Here is a 14,766-nt window from a genome sequence, read left to right as displayed (position 1 = left end):
TTACTAAACTAGGTAGTGGCAGTAGTGGTTTAAATTACTAGCGGACTAAGTCAAATCACCTTTTTCGATTCGTAACCATACAAGATCATAGTATTTTGAAATGAAGTTCTTATAATTTTGAACAAGTAAGTAGGTAGACACATCTTTACACATCACTGAGAGCTATTATTTGTTCTGACCATCTGACCTAACCTACTTGATCTGTTCTGTTCTTGTTCTTGTGTGTTGTGTTCTTGGTCTGTGTGTTTGTTGTTGATTTGTTCTGATCTAGGTCAGAACAAATAATAATTAGGTCAGAAAAAATAATAATTTGTTCTGACCTAGTCAGAACTAGGTCAGAACAAATAATAGCTCCATGAGTCATCATAAACTACGAGGTCTGAGAGCGCGTGGGAAAATTTAAGGTGATGCTTGATAAAAGCTGAAAAGTAAAACGCTTCTTCTATCTTTCATGAGTATGGTAAACTAGATCTGTCAACTTATTAACCGTGATGCTTACTAAGTTTCAAGCAACTCCTAAAATTTTTCTGATATGTTCCCAAATTGTTAAGTGAAAGAAAAACAACATTTTAAAATAATTAGACTTATTTTTATTGACTCAAATTAACAGTCCTTTGTACACAAATATTAATTAGGTAAATTACCTAAGTGTATAATGATATAAGCTTAAATGACTAACCTGAGTGTCTATACTATAGGTACACAGTAAAACTAGTGTCGTGCGTGGATTTTGTAGCCAAAGTAGACATTGGTTAAGTAGGCACCTGTTTCACAGCAACAGTGATATTGAAAAATGAGCATTGAGCAGTATCAACTAGGCTAAGCAGGGTTTATATGCCTCTATGACCTGCACAGCTCTGTGTATATATCAATATAAATAAAGATATTATTTACAATACAAAAATAACTAGATATTAATTATAATTACTTAGCTGTTTCTCGCGACTTTATTTGCGTCTCGATAAAACAAATATAATATTATTGTGGCAATATGCCTTCAACTCAATCAGTCAAGCCACAAACAGATGTACGTGAATAATGTACCTAATGTAAATAGAAGAACATTTTATGAAGAAATAATTCTGAAGAATTATTAGGAATTTGATGCAGTCTTTTTACCTAAAGTTAAAAAAATATTCTATATTAATTTATGTAACTATTTTAAAATCAATTTAGAGGCCTGCAGACTTCCTTCGCAGTGATGCCATCAGCTCGTAGCCTTGAGAGCAACGATTTGTAAACAACAGGAGCAAACGGCAGCACTACTCCTCGCTGCTGGATTTCACCTGAAATATACATGTTATATTATAGTTTCTCAAAATATAGTTATCACAATTTGTAGATAACCTAAATTTTACAGGCTACCCCATTTTTCAGTTTCAGACTTATTTTAATAAAGTAATCCATATTATTTGCTTGAATACGATGTAAAGACCAAAAAATACAGAAATCGCTGATATTCTCCCATTATAAGTCAAAGTCAAAATGAAATCATTTATTTGAAGTAGGTACGAGTACCATTGTACACTTTTTGATTATTATCAATTGTCAGATTTGTAAGATAATCATGGAACGGTGATTGGTGATAATAAATTAAAATTATTAAAACTAATTTTATGAGGTTTCCAAATACGACCAGGCCTGAATTAGTATAATAGTGATATGTGGAGTGCCCACAACACACCCAATTAATAAGTTATAGTGATGTACCTACTTGAATGCTAGGAATAGGAAGTACTCTGACAGAATATACTCTAAATTCTTTCTAATTTATTGAATGTTTCTTACCATCGAGCACCATCTTAGCAGCGATAGCAGTGGGTAGTCCCACGGTCCTTGCCATAGCAGAATGCGACGCAGGGTCACCTCTCAGAGCCATTGTCACTTCACGACGCTCCTTCTTCCCATCGCTCCACGTTACGCCAATTTCGTGTCGAAGAACTACGAAATCTGTTTCATCTTTTTCTGTAAGATTATTTTTAATCATGATATAAAGTAGCTATTTATTGGTAGATTACTGTACGTAAGGCAATTTTTCTTTTACTATAGAATTACGTGTAATATGTTTCATTAAAATTATTCCTTTTTTTAAATAGCATTTTTTTTTTTAAATAGGTGACTAGTCAATAAAGTGAACTGAAATTTTATGCCAGAATGCGTAAATAAATAACTATACCATTCATTTCAATTTCAGGTTCACTTAGTAATTAGCACACATTATGTTGAAAAGAAAATTCTCGTATAATATAACATAAAAAATATCCTTACCAAATCGTAGACGCTTAGTAAGGTAATGGCTTATCGTGTCAAGCGGCGAGCCACATTTAACAATAGGCTCTTCGCTGAGAAATCCAAGAGACTCAATCGCCTGCGCTCCCGTGGTTCCAATACGCTCTGCTAGCCGGGTCTTCAGATTTTCGTAGAAGATTGAAGGATCCATCAGACCGAGAAGCTCGCATGCAAATTGTCGCTATCAAAAAGAAATGATACTATAAAATACATTTAAGTAATATGTTATTTCTGAAAATATTAGAAAAGTACCAACTTAACTTAAAAATACCGAGCATAATAAACCAAACCAGGTTTTTAATTCCTACACTCTGATTGAAAATAATTAGCGAAAACCTAGGATAAGATGATAATTTCACAAAATTATTATGGTAAAAAATAATCACCCAGGTTATTTGCGGCCCTTCTGGATGCAAAGATGGATGGGGATTTGGATCAACTAAGCCAAAAAGCTGCATAGCCTTCATAGTTTCAGCAAAACCTAAAAATGCAAGAACATTTATCTTAAACATCTACACAAATAATAATGAAATTCTCCCGTTGGACCAAGATTTTTAACTTGGTATTTATCAATATGAATACATTATTTAAGTTACCTTTGTATCTAAGAGTCCCTCTGAACATCGTATGCGCATCTTCTATGCCATAAAGGGAGGAGTATTTTGTACTGTCTCTATTGGGGAATCCTTCGAAAGCGAAGCCGGGCAGAAAGTCCAAATCACGTGCAACTGACATCAACTCACCACCGCTGAGAACCTCTACAACCTATTTAAAATGTTGAAATAAGTAAGTAGGAAAATTACGAGTAGTTTTACTTAAAAATATAAAAAAATGACTAAGATGACGTACTTGTCCTTTACTGAGATATTTTGCCGCAGAAATTGTATTTAATAAAACTCCTTTTGGACTCCATGAAAACTTATATCTTAGAGCATTATCACTAAATTCTGGTGCAGGTAATCCTGAAAAACAAAATTTTGTAATTAAGTATCTAAAAATGGAATTCCTGAATTCTTAGTACATGGTAAATTCATTGTTAATACCTCCACAGTATGATACGAAAGAATCAATCCTTCCTCCATGATTCTGTACATCATGTATACATTCCAAGGCAAGCAAATGATCAATACCTGGATCCAAGCCCACTTCATTTAGTAAAGTTATTCCAGCTTCTTTAGCACTGCAATATAATGTTAAAGTATCAATAAAATGGTAGTAATGTAATCGTCAATAGCCTATTGCTTCTCATTTAATGAGACAAAACTTTACACTGCAGAAGCGTAAGCTGTTTATATAATTTGACGTCATCAGAGGAAGAGCTTTTGTTAAAAATAAATAACTTCTTTTAAGGTATCTAGCGAAGCTTTGAAATTATTTCGACCACAATTGGATTGAACAACATTTTGAAAGTTATGCGCATTTCAAGCACTTGCTTTCATGGTATAACCCTGGCGGTTTAGGCATATCTGAAAGTTTTCTATAAAACTCTCAAAGGTATGTTAAATAAGAGAATCCGCGCTTGGTCAACGTGGTAAACTATGGACGGAAACCCTTCGCATTCTGTGAGGATAGTCATGCTCAGTAGTGGGACGACGATGTGTTGAGAAGATGATGACCATAATTTATACTCACACATCGTGAAGTTCTTGTACTTCAGGACGTACATAAGAAGCGGTGACCATATGTGCTCCAGAACTCACACAAGCTCTTGCCACAGCACCATGGAGATCGTATGGGAGAAGAGATATAACAAGACGAGACTTGGATGCAAGTTCTCTAAGAGCATGTTCGTCATTTGCTTGAAGATATTCTGATCGGACGCCGTAACGCTCGGCAAGAGCGTCTGCTTCTTCTTTAAATTGTGATGCTGAAACATTTCTTTACATTACCATATTGACCTTTAGCACGTGAAGAATGCAACTTTGGAAAGTCTATTAAAAAGGTCAAGCCAAAAAAAAAAGTTAAACATCCATCCATTATCAATGTCGTGTCCCAAAAACTGATCCATACCTCAGTAAACTCCATTATAATATCAAGTAAATGTTTTTGGGCTCAATTAGACCTTGACAACTCGGAAAAGTTAAGGAATATGTATCTACCTAAATTCAAAGATATATAAAGATTCTCTTACCAATAGTAACAGAAACATTTTGATCTCTGGCGAGATATTCAACAACAGGTGCGGAGACTAATCCGCTTCCAAGGATCAAAACCGAAGTTTGTTGAGCATGGCCTTCCACCTTATGGCGGGAACGACTGAAATTTAATTACATAAGTATTATACAGTCAGAATCCTTCCATTTTAATATATATGATTTGAAGGTATTTACACAATATCTTACTTGTTAGCCATTCGTAGTTCGTTAATATATTCAAATGATGGTGTCAGTTTTCCGTTACTCGTTATAATGGCCTGAAAGAATAAAGCAATCAGGAAATTAGTGTTATTGGTTCATATTCCACTTAATATACATAAGGTTTTTTATTTCGTTGATAAGTTAGCCCTCGAGTCCAATTAAAACTGATCTAGTCCGATGTAGTCCAAGATAAGTGCGCTAATTTGGAAGAGATAATGCAGCTTATTAGAATCATGCACTCCTTCCCAAAATGCTAATTAATTTTGTAATAATCTTCATTTTCTACTCAAAACACTCACTCCTTGAACAACCGGTGAAAAATTATGTTCTTCCAGTGGCCGTGTAGCATCAGAGCTCATGATGTCTTCAGCGTAAGGAAAAAGCAGGTCGCCAAAGAAATCCGTTGATTCCCGAGGCAACTGCGTTGGCATGTTATCGATTGAACAGACTAACACTCCAGGTCCTTTGAAACTGTATATAACAATTAATAAAAATTACCCACTCACCAGACTTAAAGTGTTCTTATTTCACAAATATTTTAATTTCTCACAGCAATTTTTTTTCTAATCTATAAAATTATTTTCACACAGTATTGGAATATGGATAGTGAATGATATGACGCATGAAGCTACAAAGATATGCTGCATTGAAATATATAATATTATAAGTAGTAAATACCTACATCTATCTGCGTATAAATACTACATAGTAATCGGGCAATCACCTTAATGCACTTACTTAGTCTCTCAGCTGCTTATCATTCTAAAGTGTTATAATTAGGATGTATAATAATAGCATTTGTACTGAACCTACGTAGCTAACTTCCTACTTTACAAATCAGGCTACAAATTACGAATACTAAATTGAAATCGCCTCCTTTTCAGAAATCAATCCACGTGCCAGGTATTCATTTAGCAATAAGACTAATCCGTGCAATCCAAAGCAAAGGCAATAGCGCCAGTGTTTTTGGAATTCTGCTTTTGAATGAATATTTGGATGGGGAATATGTTTTGTAGGAGGCTACTTTTGTAAATATTTTATTTACTAGTTCTATAGCCTTCCGCTTACTATGTAAATATATAAATCAAGTAATTCCTTACCTCTTAGTGTCCTTATTCCTATCAGCATCATAGAGACAAAACGGAGTATCTATAGTGGTGCATTCGTTCATAAACTCAATTGAACCACCCGGGTCCGCCGAGATATCGCAGATTGCCAACATTCTGTTAAAATATTACAATATTTATTGAAAAACATTAACCTAAGTAGGTAAGTAATCACAATAAATAGTACTTGGTTAAATACTCGTAGTTGTCAGCTAAACGAAACTATAAATAAGTAGTTGAATATGTTGTTATTACGTGTAGGTACGAGTATGTTGAATTCAAAGGCTCTTCACAGCACTTGATTCTTATGGGGCACTTGTGGGAACTTCTTAGGTCACAGATGTTTTATCTACCTCAATAAATCATCCATTGCTGGCCATATAGGTCTCTTGCAAAGAATTTCGCAGAACATGGTCTAGTACCAATGCGAATTTAATTATCTACTCACTTTTATCTATATACTATGTAGTATGTACCTACAGTAATAATGTTTTACGCTTAAAAATATTGAAGTTTACCGATGTGGCAGCTGCAACTGCACGATAGACTTTGGTGTAGGTCCACGTACTGGCAGGTACTTATCGTCTTTCAAGAATGTGGAAGAGACCGCCATCCTGAAGACACGACTAACTAGCATGCCGATATACGGATATAAAGTGTTAAATAAATTAGATAATAAGGTTAACAAAATTCGTAACCGATGTGGTAGAGCCGGTGCACCGACGCTTATTGGCAGCCAGGGTGTGTGTGATGGCATCAGCAGATGTTTGGCGTCAGGTATGGTCAGCAACTTTGGACTGTCCACCGCCCAGTAGATGCAGTTTACTAGTACTGATGTGTATGGAGCTATCTAGATCAATACAAAAAAAAAATACGTTTTAGATACAAAACTTAGTTCATTTAGGAACTGTGTGGCCAAATCTCTTGTACAAAATCTCTACGTGATAATACGTCTATATGTATAAATCTCCTTTTCATAATGCATTCTACAGAAAAGGATAGCTTTACATTTAGACAATGTGAATATAGAAATTGTTTACAAAAGAACTTGCCACAGTTGTTTAGTTTTAATATTCATATACAAACTAATAATAAAAACATAGATTAGATACACAGTTTAAAAAAATGGTACCATATTCTTGGTGAGACGTTTATAAGTCGCGATTTTAAATCAAACTAAAATGATAGAAATTTTCTGTTTTTATCAAGCACCTTCTTAAAAATTTTCCGCGAGCTCTTGGACCATTATTATTTAAATCGTCTTTTTTAACCCCCGACCCAAAAAGAGGGGTGTTATAAGTTTAACGTGTGTATCTGTGTATCTGTGTATCTGTCTGTGGCATCGTAGCGCCTAAACGAATGAACCGATTTTAATTTACTTTTTTTTGTTTGAAAGGTGGCTTGATCGAGAGTGTTCTTAGCTATAATCCAAAAAAATTGGTTCAGCCGTTTAAGAGTTATCAGCTCTTTTCTAGTTTTCTTGTAGAAAAGAAGGTTAGATAACCGTTAGGTTCATAATATTATGTCAATTGACAAATGTCAAGCTGTCAAGATGGACGTTGCCTTGATACATAATTATTTATTTGAAAATGATGTTTTGGAAAACTCAGATACTTTGGATCGTAGGCGCGGAATAAATAGTCCAAGAAAATCTGTTCAGCCGTTTGAAAGTTATCAGGTCTTTTCTAGTTACTATATAACCTTCACTTGTCGGGGGTGTTATAAATTTTTAATTTACACTTGTTAAAATTAGAATCAATTAGCATCTTCTTTCACTAGGTATCTAATGATTGATTTCATAAAAAAGAAAACTCATTTACGTATTTAAATTATTTTAAACAATACATGATACTCTGTAATAGTATGAATTTTGGTTTCATAATTTGTTTGGTTAAAAAATAAATTAATGTCTTTGTTCTAAATTAATTTTTGCAATGTAGAAAGGCAAAATAATCTATTCATACCTAATAATATGTGGGTAGGAAAAAAAGAATGCCCGGCTGAGTTTGTTGTATGAGCGCTTCTCTGACTTGGGCGCGTTTGGAACCCTCGTAACGTAATTAATTATCACCACTATATCATTTCTTGACAATCAGAAAGTGTACAATATTACCCAATTTGAATAAATGACTTTGACTTTATTATACAAACCGTTTGTGCGAAAGTAGAGATGTATCGTTCGGGATGTTCTTCATACTCCTGCGGGTCGTAACCTCCGCCATTCTTTCTAACGAGGTGGTGGCGCCGCCGCACCTCACATCCGTAAATTTTATTCGGACCTAGAATTGTTATTTTATTATTTCTCTACCTATTAAGGTTCAAGAAATAGGTACAGCCCGCTGACAGACAGATGGAAGGATAGAAGAACGGACGGACGGACGGACGGACAGCGGAGGCTTAGTAATAGGGTCCCGTTGGCACCCTTTGGATACGGAACTCTAAATAGTATAAATATGTGCTACTATGCTATATACTTACTTCCATGTTCGGCGACCTTCCTCAGCATTTCCGGTGGGACATATTCATGGGGCAAATCTTGAAATATTTCTTGACTACCCTAAAAATATTAATGTATGGAAGATAATCTAGACATTTTTCCACCAAAATTTATAACAAGACATGCTACAATTATTTATTTAGATGAAACATCGATGTTTTCACATTTATAACATTAGTATCATGGACTTATAAAAATTAGTACTTGGTAGTTTGTGATATTAGTAGAACGTACCTACTTACATATACCTACTTACCTACCATTAATATACCGTTATACCACTATACCTTTAGCGGAAAAATCTTTTTTACCAAAGTACAACGGCAAAGGATGCGTTTTAATGACCTGCACCAACAGTATGATAACGATAAGCAGTACTTTTCCACAAAATACGAGTAAGTTAGTAATTAAGTAGGTTAGGTAGGTATTCCTAAGTAGGTCACAACTCACACACCCTCAAGAAACCACGCGGCATATCTACGCATAATACATTTTATTTGTGCCGATAAATACATACTTTGATAAAAGATTACCTATCGATTAAATTGGCAAAAACATACCCACATTCGGCTCTTCCGTCAGATACCTATACCTACTTATCATCTCCTTAAAAAGGTCTAATAAATGATGTAGATATGAACAGATTAGGTAGGTATGTAGGTACAATTAATATTTTGTGCGTAAATAACACGCCTTTATTAATTAAGGTAAGTATTTAATTAATAAATACTTCTTATAATGACTTAAAAAGCTACCTAGGTACTTTTCCCTTGGAGTTTAACTAGGTAGGTACTTCGCTGATGCCCGCAACTTCGTCTACGTGGATTTAAATTTCATTTAAATCTGTTTTTCTGAATTTTTGATAGCCTCTGTCCTTCCCCTGATGCAAGCTATATTAATTGTAGGTACCCATTAAGATCGGTAAAACGGATGAGCCATGAAAAGCTAGCAGACAGACACACTTTCGTAGCAAAATATTTATAATTTATAAACTGATAAGTATAGAAAATTTGTCTCTGTTCTTTTAACAATTTGACCTGAATTTCTTGAACTGAATTCCAGTTCGTTCATAGGATAGGTATAAATCTATGAACTATCATGGATGAAAAAGTTATAAACAGCCGCCACGCCGCGCCTCCCAAAACTTTCATAGAGTTCCGATTTTTTTTACATATTTTTAATTTTTCTTTATTTAGTATGGATTTCACTTTAAATAAACGATAACTCGCGCAAAAGATAAGAAGCTTAATTTGCTATTATCCTTTCAACCCTGATAAAGCTAAATGCCAATAGGTCAATGTGCAGAAATGCCGCGGCCGCTCTAATATCTTGGGCTTCTACAAAGTATAGATACATAACATAACATATATTTCTTTTCGACTTATTATTTGTATACTAAGTATAATAATACCTACCCACCTGAGATACATTGCCTGAGCCGGTGAATACGAATGTAAGGGGTCCCAAGGATTTCGGCATCATTCCCAAAGCAACTTCGTAGCCTGCGTCGCGTATTGCTTGACGCGCCATACTCGAGTTGCGGTAGTTATGGGCTGGGCCAATGTGCTAAAAATTAAAATTAATACTTATATTTATATACCTACTTAATAATTTTTCACCAATTACTCTCAAGTACTAAATTATTATTTACGCACGAAGATGCCTCAAGATTTGCCCTGAAATAGATATTTTTCAAGGGCCATAACTTTTAAAATTAATAAGTACAATTTTACTATATTATACTTGTTTTAAGGCATAGATAATGGAGAGATAAATCGATATATGGCTTAGTTATAGGTCTAGAATAACAAAGAATAGAATAATATGCGTAATACGTTTGTATGAAGAAGCGCGTAAGAAGTACCCTGCCACGGCTGTGATAGCTAGAGAGAGGTGTAGATTCAACCCCTGCCGGTTCCCAAATTTTTGATATGTTCTATATATTAAATATTTATGTAGTAGGTACTTCACGTAAAACAATCCTAAATGCAGAAGTCGATGAGATACCATGAAAGGCGTGTGATGACCCAAGGCAAGGAGGCGCAGTCCCAGTCCATGCAGGATGTTGATCATGCCGGCCACTCCGGCGTACTTCCCGAACGCTACCACGCGGTTACCGGCGTTATCCATCAGCTTCTCGTAGTCAATGAGCCGAATGTTCTAAACATCAAACAAAAACATAAGTCAGTCCCCATTTTAAAGTAAAAATATATTTGTACAGATAGAGCACTTAGATAATGCTCAAGTATCGCCAATATTACCAATTTTAGGTGCAATATGGCGTTTTGGGTATACGCTGTGTTAAGAATAGGACTACTCGTTTGGCGTGCACTAATTATGTATTAAGTGACCAAGACGATTAAAAAAAAAAATCATCAAAGTGTTAGATTTATTTTTGTGCCCATATTATGAACCTACTGTCCCTGCGTCTCCTTACTACCTGCTAGTACTTACTTAGTAGTTATTATAATTTAAAAAAGATAAACACTAACCTTTGCTAATATAGCATCAAGCATTGGCATATTCGCTTCCTGAGCCTTTATCGTATGCGAAAAAAAGCAATAGGTTTTGTTGGGTATGAGCAAGTCAACAGGCGTTTGCTTAACACCAAATATAACACTCGCTTCGCTTATGTCTTCTTGTATAATTGCACCAGCATTTATGTACGACTGTAAAAAAAAACGAAAATTTGTAAAAATATTATTATTATATTATAAAGGATTTTTTTAATTCCACCCCTAAGGGGTGTTTAAATAACACCCCTTAGGGGTGGAATGGAAACAAATAGGCGTTTGAAATTCGTATGGTCCACGCGGATGAGGTCGCGGGCATAAATTTACTTACTTATAAATTAGGTAGGTACCTGCATAGGATAAGCTCTTCGGTTGGAAGGCTGCACGATAACTCGTACGCCAGTCCGTACAAGCCGATTGACATTCGACGGTGAGAACGAAGCTCTCCTTTCCCATACTGACTGGTCCTCTCTGCGGATCGCTATAACTCGCCGAGGCTAAAATCAATATACTTATCATAATCATCACTTACACTCCAGCCTGGAGCTTATTTGAAGCCCTGACATATGTCTTTCGTCTAGTGGGAGCCGTGGCTAGTTATCATCCAACCAGCAAAGCCGTGCCGCCAAGCAATTTAGCGTTCCGATACGATGCCGTGTAGAAACCAAAGACGAATGAGTTTAATAAAAACTACCATATCCCTTCCAGGTTAATTCGCTTCCATCTTAGACTGCATCATCACTTACCATGTTCAGATGAGATTGCAGTTAATGGTTAACTTGTATCTGAATAAAAATAAAAGCAATGCTAGTTGCGACGGCAATGCGTGACGGTAGAGCGGCACAGTAGCATACAGTAGGAGAGCGGCTCTACGCGCGACTGTCAGAAACTTGTCGCGCGCTTTATTTTTTAACCGACTTCAAAAAAGGAGGAGATTCTCAATTCGTTGGAATCTTTTTTTTAATGTATGTTCCTCGATTACTGAAAGACCCCTGGACCGATTGGGATTTTTTTTTGTTTGAAAAGGTGCAGGTGGTCCCATATAAATTTGGTGAAGATCTGATGAATATCTTCGGAGATGGAGAACAGAACTCCTCAATGGATAAGAGCAAATTGCTCGCAATTAGTGTAATAGCTTAGTAAACAGTAGGGTTTTAACTGGGCATAGCATATTGTACAGTGGGGCCACTAAAAATTGTGAAATAAAAAAAAAAATCAAAAGAATAATAAAACCGATTTTTTTTTTGTGTAATACCTACAAAAACGGTTTTGTTATAACCGAATGAAGCACGTGACGTGACGTGAGGAACGTGACGGTTAGAAAGTTAAGTGCCCTATCTCTCGTATTATACCTCATGTGCTCGTATTATACGTAGATCTTCGCGAACGCCTACAATCTACCTAATCCGAGGCCTAGATGTATTTATTATAATATTATAGCACAGAGCAAGGATAATATACTCGTATTACATTACAACTGCTTTAGAAGCAAAGCTGTTTCTTGCTAGCAGCCGCTTTAAAATTATGCAACACGCTACGAGGGATTTTTATAGGTTTTTTTCTGAAAAGGATGCACACATGAAATAATCAAATACCTAATATTCCTAAATATTTTTTTTGTCGAAGTATTTCTGTCATCGACGAAATGTTTATAAATGTAACTTTAATAGCAATGAAATTGTTATTTGTGTAAGTGCCTATGTGTATATTGTGTAGCCAGTAGAGTGAGATATTACAAGTTTATTCTGCAATATCGACTTAAATATTTGTGGAATGCAGCAATAAGCAAAAGAATAAATAAATAAAACAATATTGAATAATAATAATAACCAAGATAACGATATGATAAAATTATTTATGTTTCCATCGTAACAGTAAGTATCAATAACAGGTGTAAGTTGTTTTCCGTTGTTATAATGATAGCTAAACTATTTACATTAATCCATATTATGATTAGTTATCAATTTAATATTTTACAGATATACAGTAAGTATATTTAATTTATTTTAAAATACACTTAATAATTTTACAAAAAGATTAGTGGGTAGGTACTGTGTGTGGGTACTGGGCAGATCTTAGCGCCGCGTCGCGTCGTGAGAGGCCCATTGAAAAGGACCTCGGACCGGACGGGTTCGATTTTTGAAACTTAACGGGCAGCCGTCGGACATATTATATTCAAGTAAGCACTTAGGTAAGTATTGGTACCACACAACATTGCTAAGTAACTTATGTATAGCTACGTAACCACCAAGATTTCAGACATATTGCTAATTCTGTCCGTGCTCTGCAGGTACGTAGGTGTACAAAATGTACACCTAATTGTGATGAGAAAACGACGTTTTTATCTCAAATAGGTAGTATATTTTATAAATTGTAAACCTTTACCATCTAAGTATACTTACCTATTATAATCTGTTTTTCAGACATCATTCTGTATCAGATTGATGTAATGGAGAGATCAACACAAAGACAAGGTGCAATGTCACTCAATTTGACCCTGAATTCTGATTCTAATACCAAAAAAAGGTAAAGTGGGGAGACGTAATATGAAATATCCACGAAACTACACCCTAGAAGACATGTTATAAACTGGAAAGATCGAAACATGTAAGTAAATAGGCTCTCACACTTGAAGAAATACTGATTCAGCTCAGCTGTACCTACTTCCAGACGAAAGTGTCTTAAATCGAATATAGAAAAAACCTAAGTCATGTTTACCGAACATGATTAAGTATGTTAAAACCTGTTACCGTCAGAAATGTTAGATCAGATTATACAATTCGGCAGGAACAACGTCGACAACGAGGCTGACAATGAATTCAGTTGGGCTATGCAGCATTTGCAAAACTACTAGTCGTCGATACTATTGAGCCCTCTGAGCCTTTTATGACCAAAGTCTTCAATGAGTGTGTTCTACCTACCGGTAATGACGTATGGAGCGTAAACGTGGACACCGACAGCTGTTGGCCTCAACCGCCAAAATCGTTCAATCTGCATGATGCAGCATGAATGCACGCACTAAGCACCGCCCGCCCTGGTGCTGCTATTAATATTATAGGTGCATAGATACCTGTGTACATATTATACACACAGGTATATATGTACCTATATCTAATAGGTAGGTGGAAGGTAAATAGAAAGCAAAAGATACACAGCATCCTGCACTCTGCTCTTTGTGTATCGTGGACTTCCGTAAAGTAGCGCATGCCTCTGTGCAACCGATCAAATTATTTTACCTAATATTAACACCAAAATCTAAATTATAAAACACTGCAACTGCTGCAAAAAATTAATCAATAAGTAGGTATTTATTTAACTAATAAAAATCCAAAAAAACACATTATTTACTGTACCTTTGCAGTAGAATAGAAAGCGAGTTGTCGTATTATTTTTCTTTTAGAAAAATGAGCCACTCTTTTACAAAACATTCTACACTGATTGTTTTTGTACTAATTCGCACTTAATTTACAGAAAACTGATAAGTGATAACCACTTAAGACGTTCTGCCTGTAATGATGTAAATAACTTTATGAGTAATTTATTTGTCCGTTATCATGCCGATAATAATATTGATGCCATTTCAACCATCTTTTACAATGCTTACTTGCTGCCTTACTTACCTACCTACCAAATAAATAGGAATCAGAACTTCTGTGACGTTTAATTATTACCTACCTATCAGCATATACGCTCCGTAATTTTTCGATTTTATCAAATAGGACGAATAACTGTTATCAGTAATCAGTTAGGTACAAACTTTGAAATAATTTTCGCCTAAATTGATTTTGGACTAAATCTACATACTCAAACCAAATTAAGCTCGTAACTTCGATGTGCCAATTGCCATGAACCTACCTATAATATTATAATCCTTACGTAACGTTAGTTCTAACGGTGCTGTGCGTTGTATTCCTCATTGCTGAGGATCATGAACCCTTTTCATTATTCACATAAAGGTAGTTAGCAGTTTCCTTGGGAAAATAATGTGACGGGCACTCAGATCC

General features: G+C 35.3%; 1 protein-coding gene across 1 annotated transcript; it reads right to left on the bottom strand.

The window, feature by feature from the left end:
- Positions 1-382: 382 nt before the first annotated feature.
- LOC123869631 (alpha-aminoadipic semialdehyde synthase, mitochondrial) lies at positions 383-14,343 on the bottom strand. The gene is made up of 20 exons (XM_045912612.1): positions 14,116-14,343; positions 11,113-11,259; positions 10,742-10,918; positions 10,257-10,409; positions 9,669-9,815; positions 8,231-8,309; positions 7,904-8,031; positions 6,451-6,602; positions 5,747-5,869; positions 4,946-5,117; positions 4,632-4,702; positions 4,421-4,545; positions 3,922-4,156; positions 3,333-3,469; positions 3,139-3,251; positions 2,886-3,054; positions 2,676-2,770; positions 2,269-2,470; positions 1,789-1,965; positions 383-1,286 (listed from the first exon to the last, which is right to left on the bottom strand). The coding sequence occupies exons 1-20, from the start codon at positions 14,188-14,190 to the stop codon at positions 1,168-1,170; spliced, it is 2,796 nt and encodes a 931-aa protein (XP_045768568.1). The 5' UTR covers positions 14,191-14,343; the 3' UTR covers positions 383-1,167.
- Positions 14,344-14,766: the final 423 nt, after the last annotated feature.

The sequence above is a fragment of the Maniola jurtina genome, chromosome 11 (genome assembly GCF_905333055.1).
Source record: "Maniola jurtina chromosome 11, ilManJurt1.1, whole genome shotgun sequence".
Taxonomy (NCBI): Eukaryota; Metazoa; Arthropoda; class Insecta; order Lepidoptera; family Nymphalidae; genus Maniola; species Maniola jurtina.
Note: the sequence above shows the minus strand (reverse complement) of the source record. Positions and strands in the feature narration are given on the sequence as shown.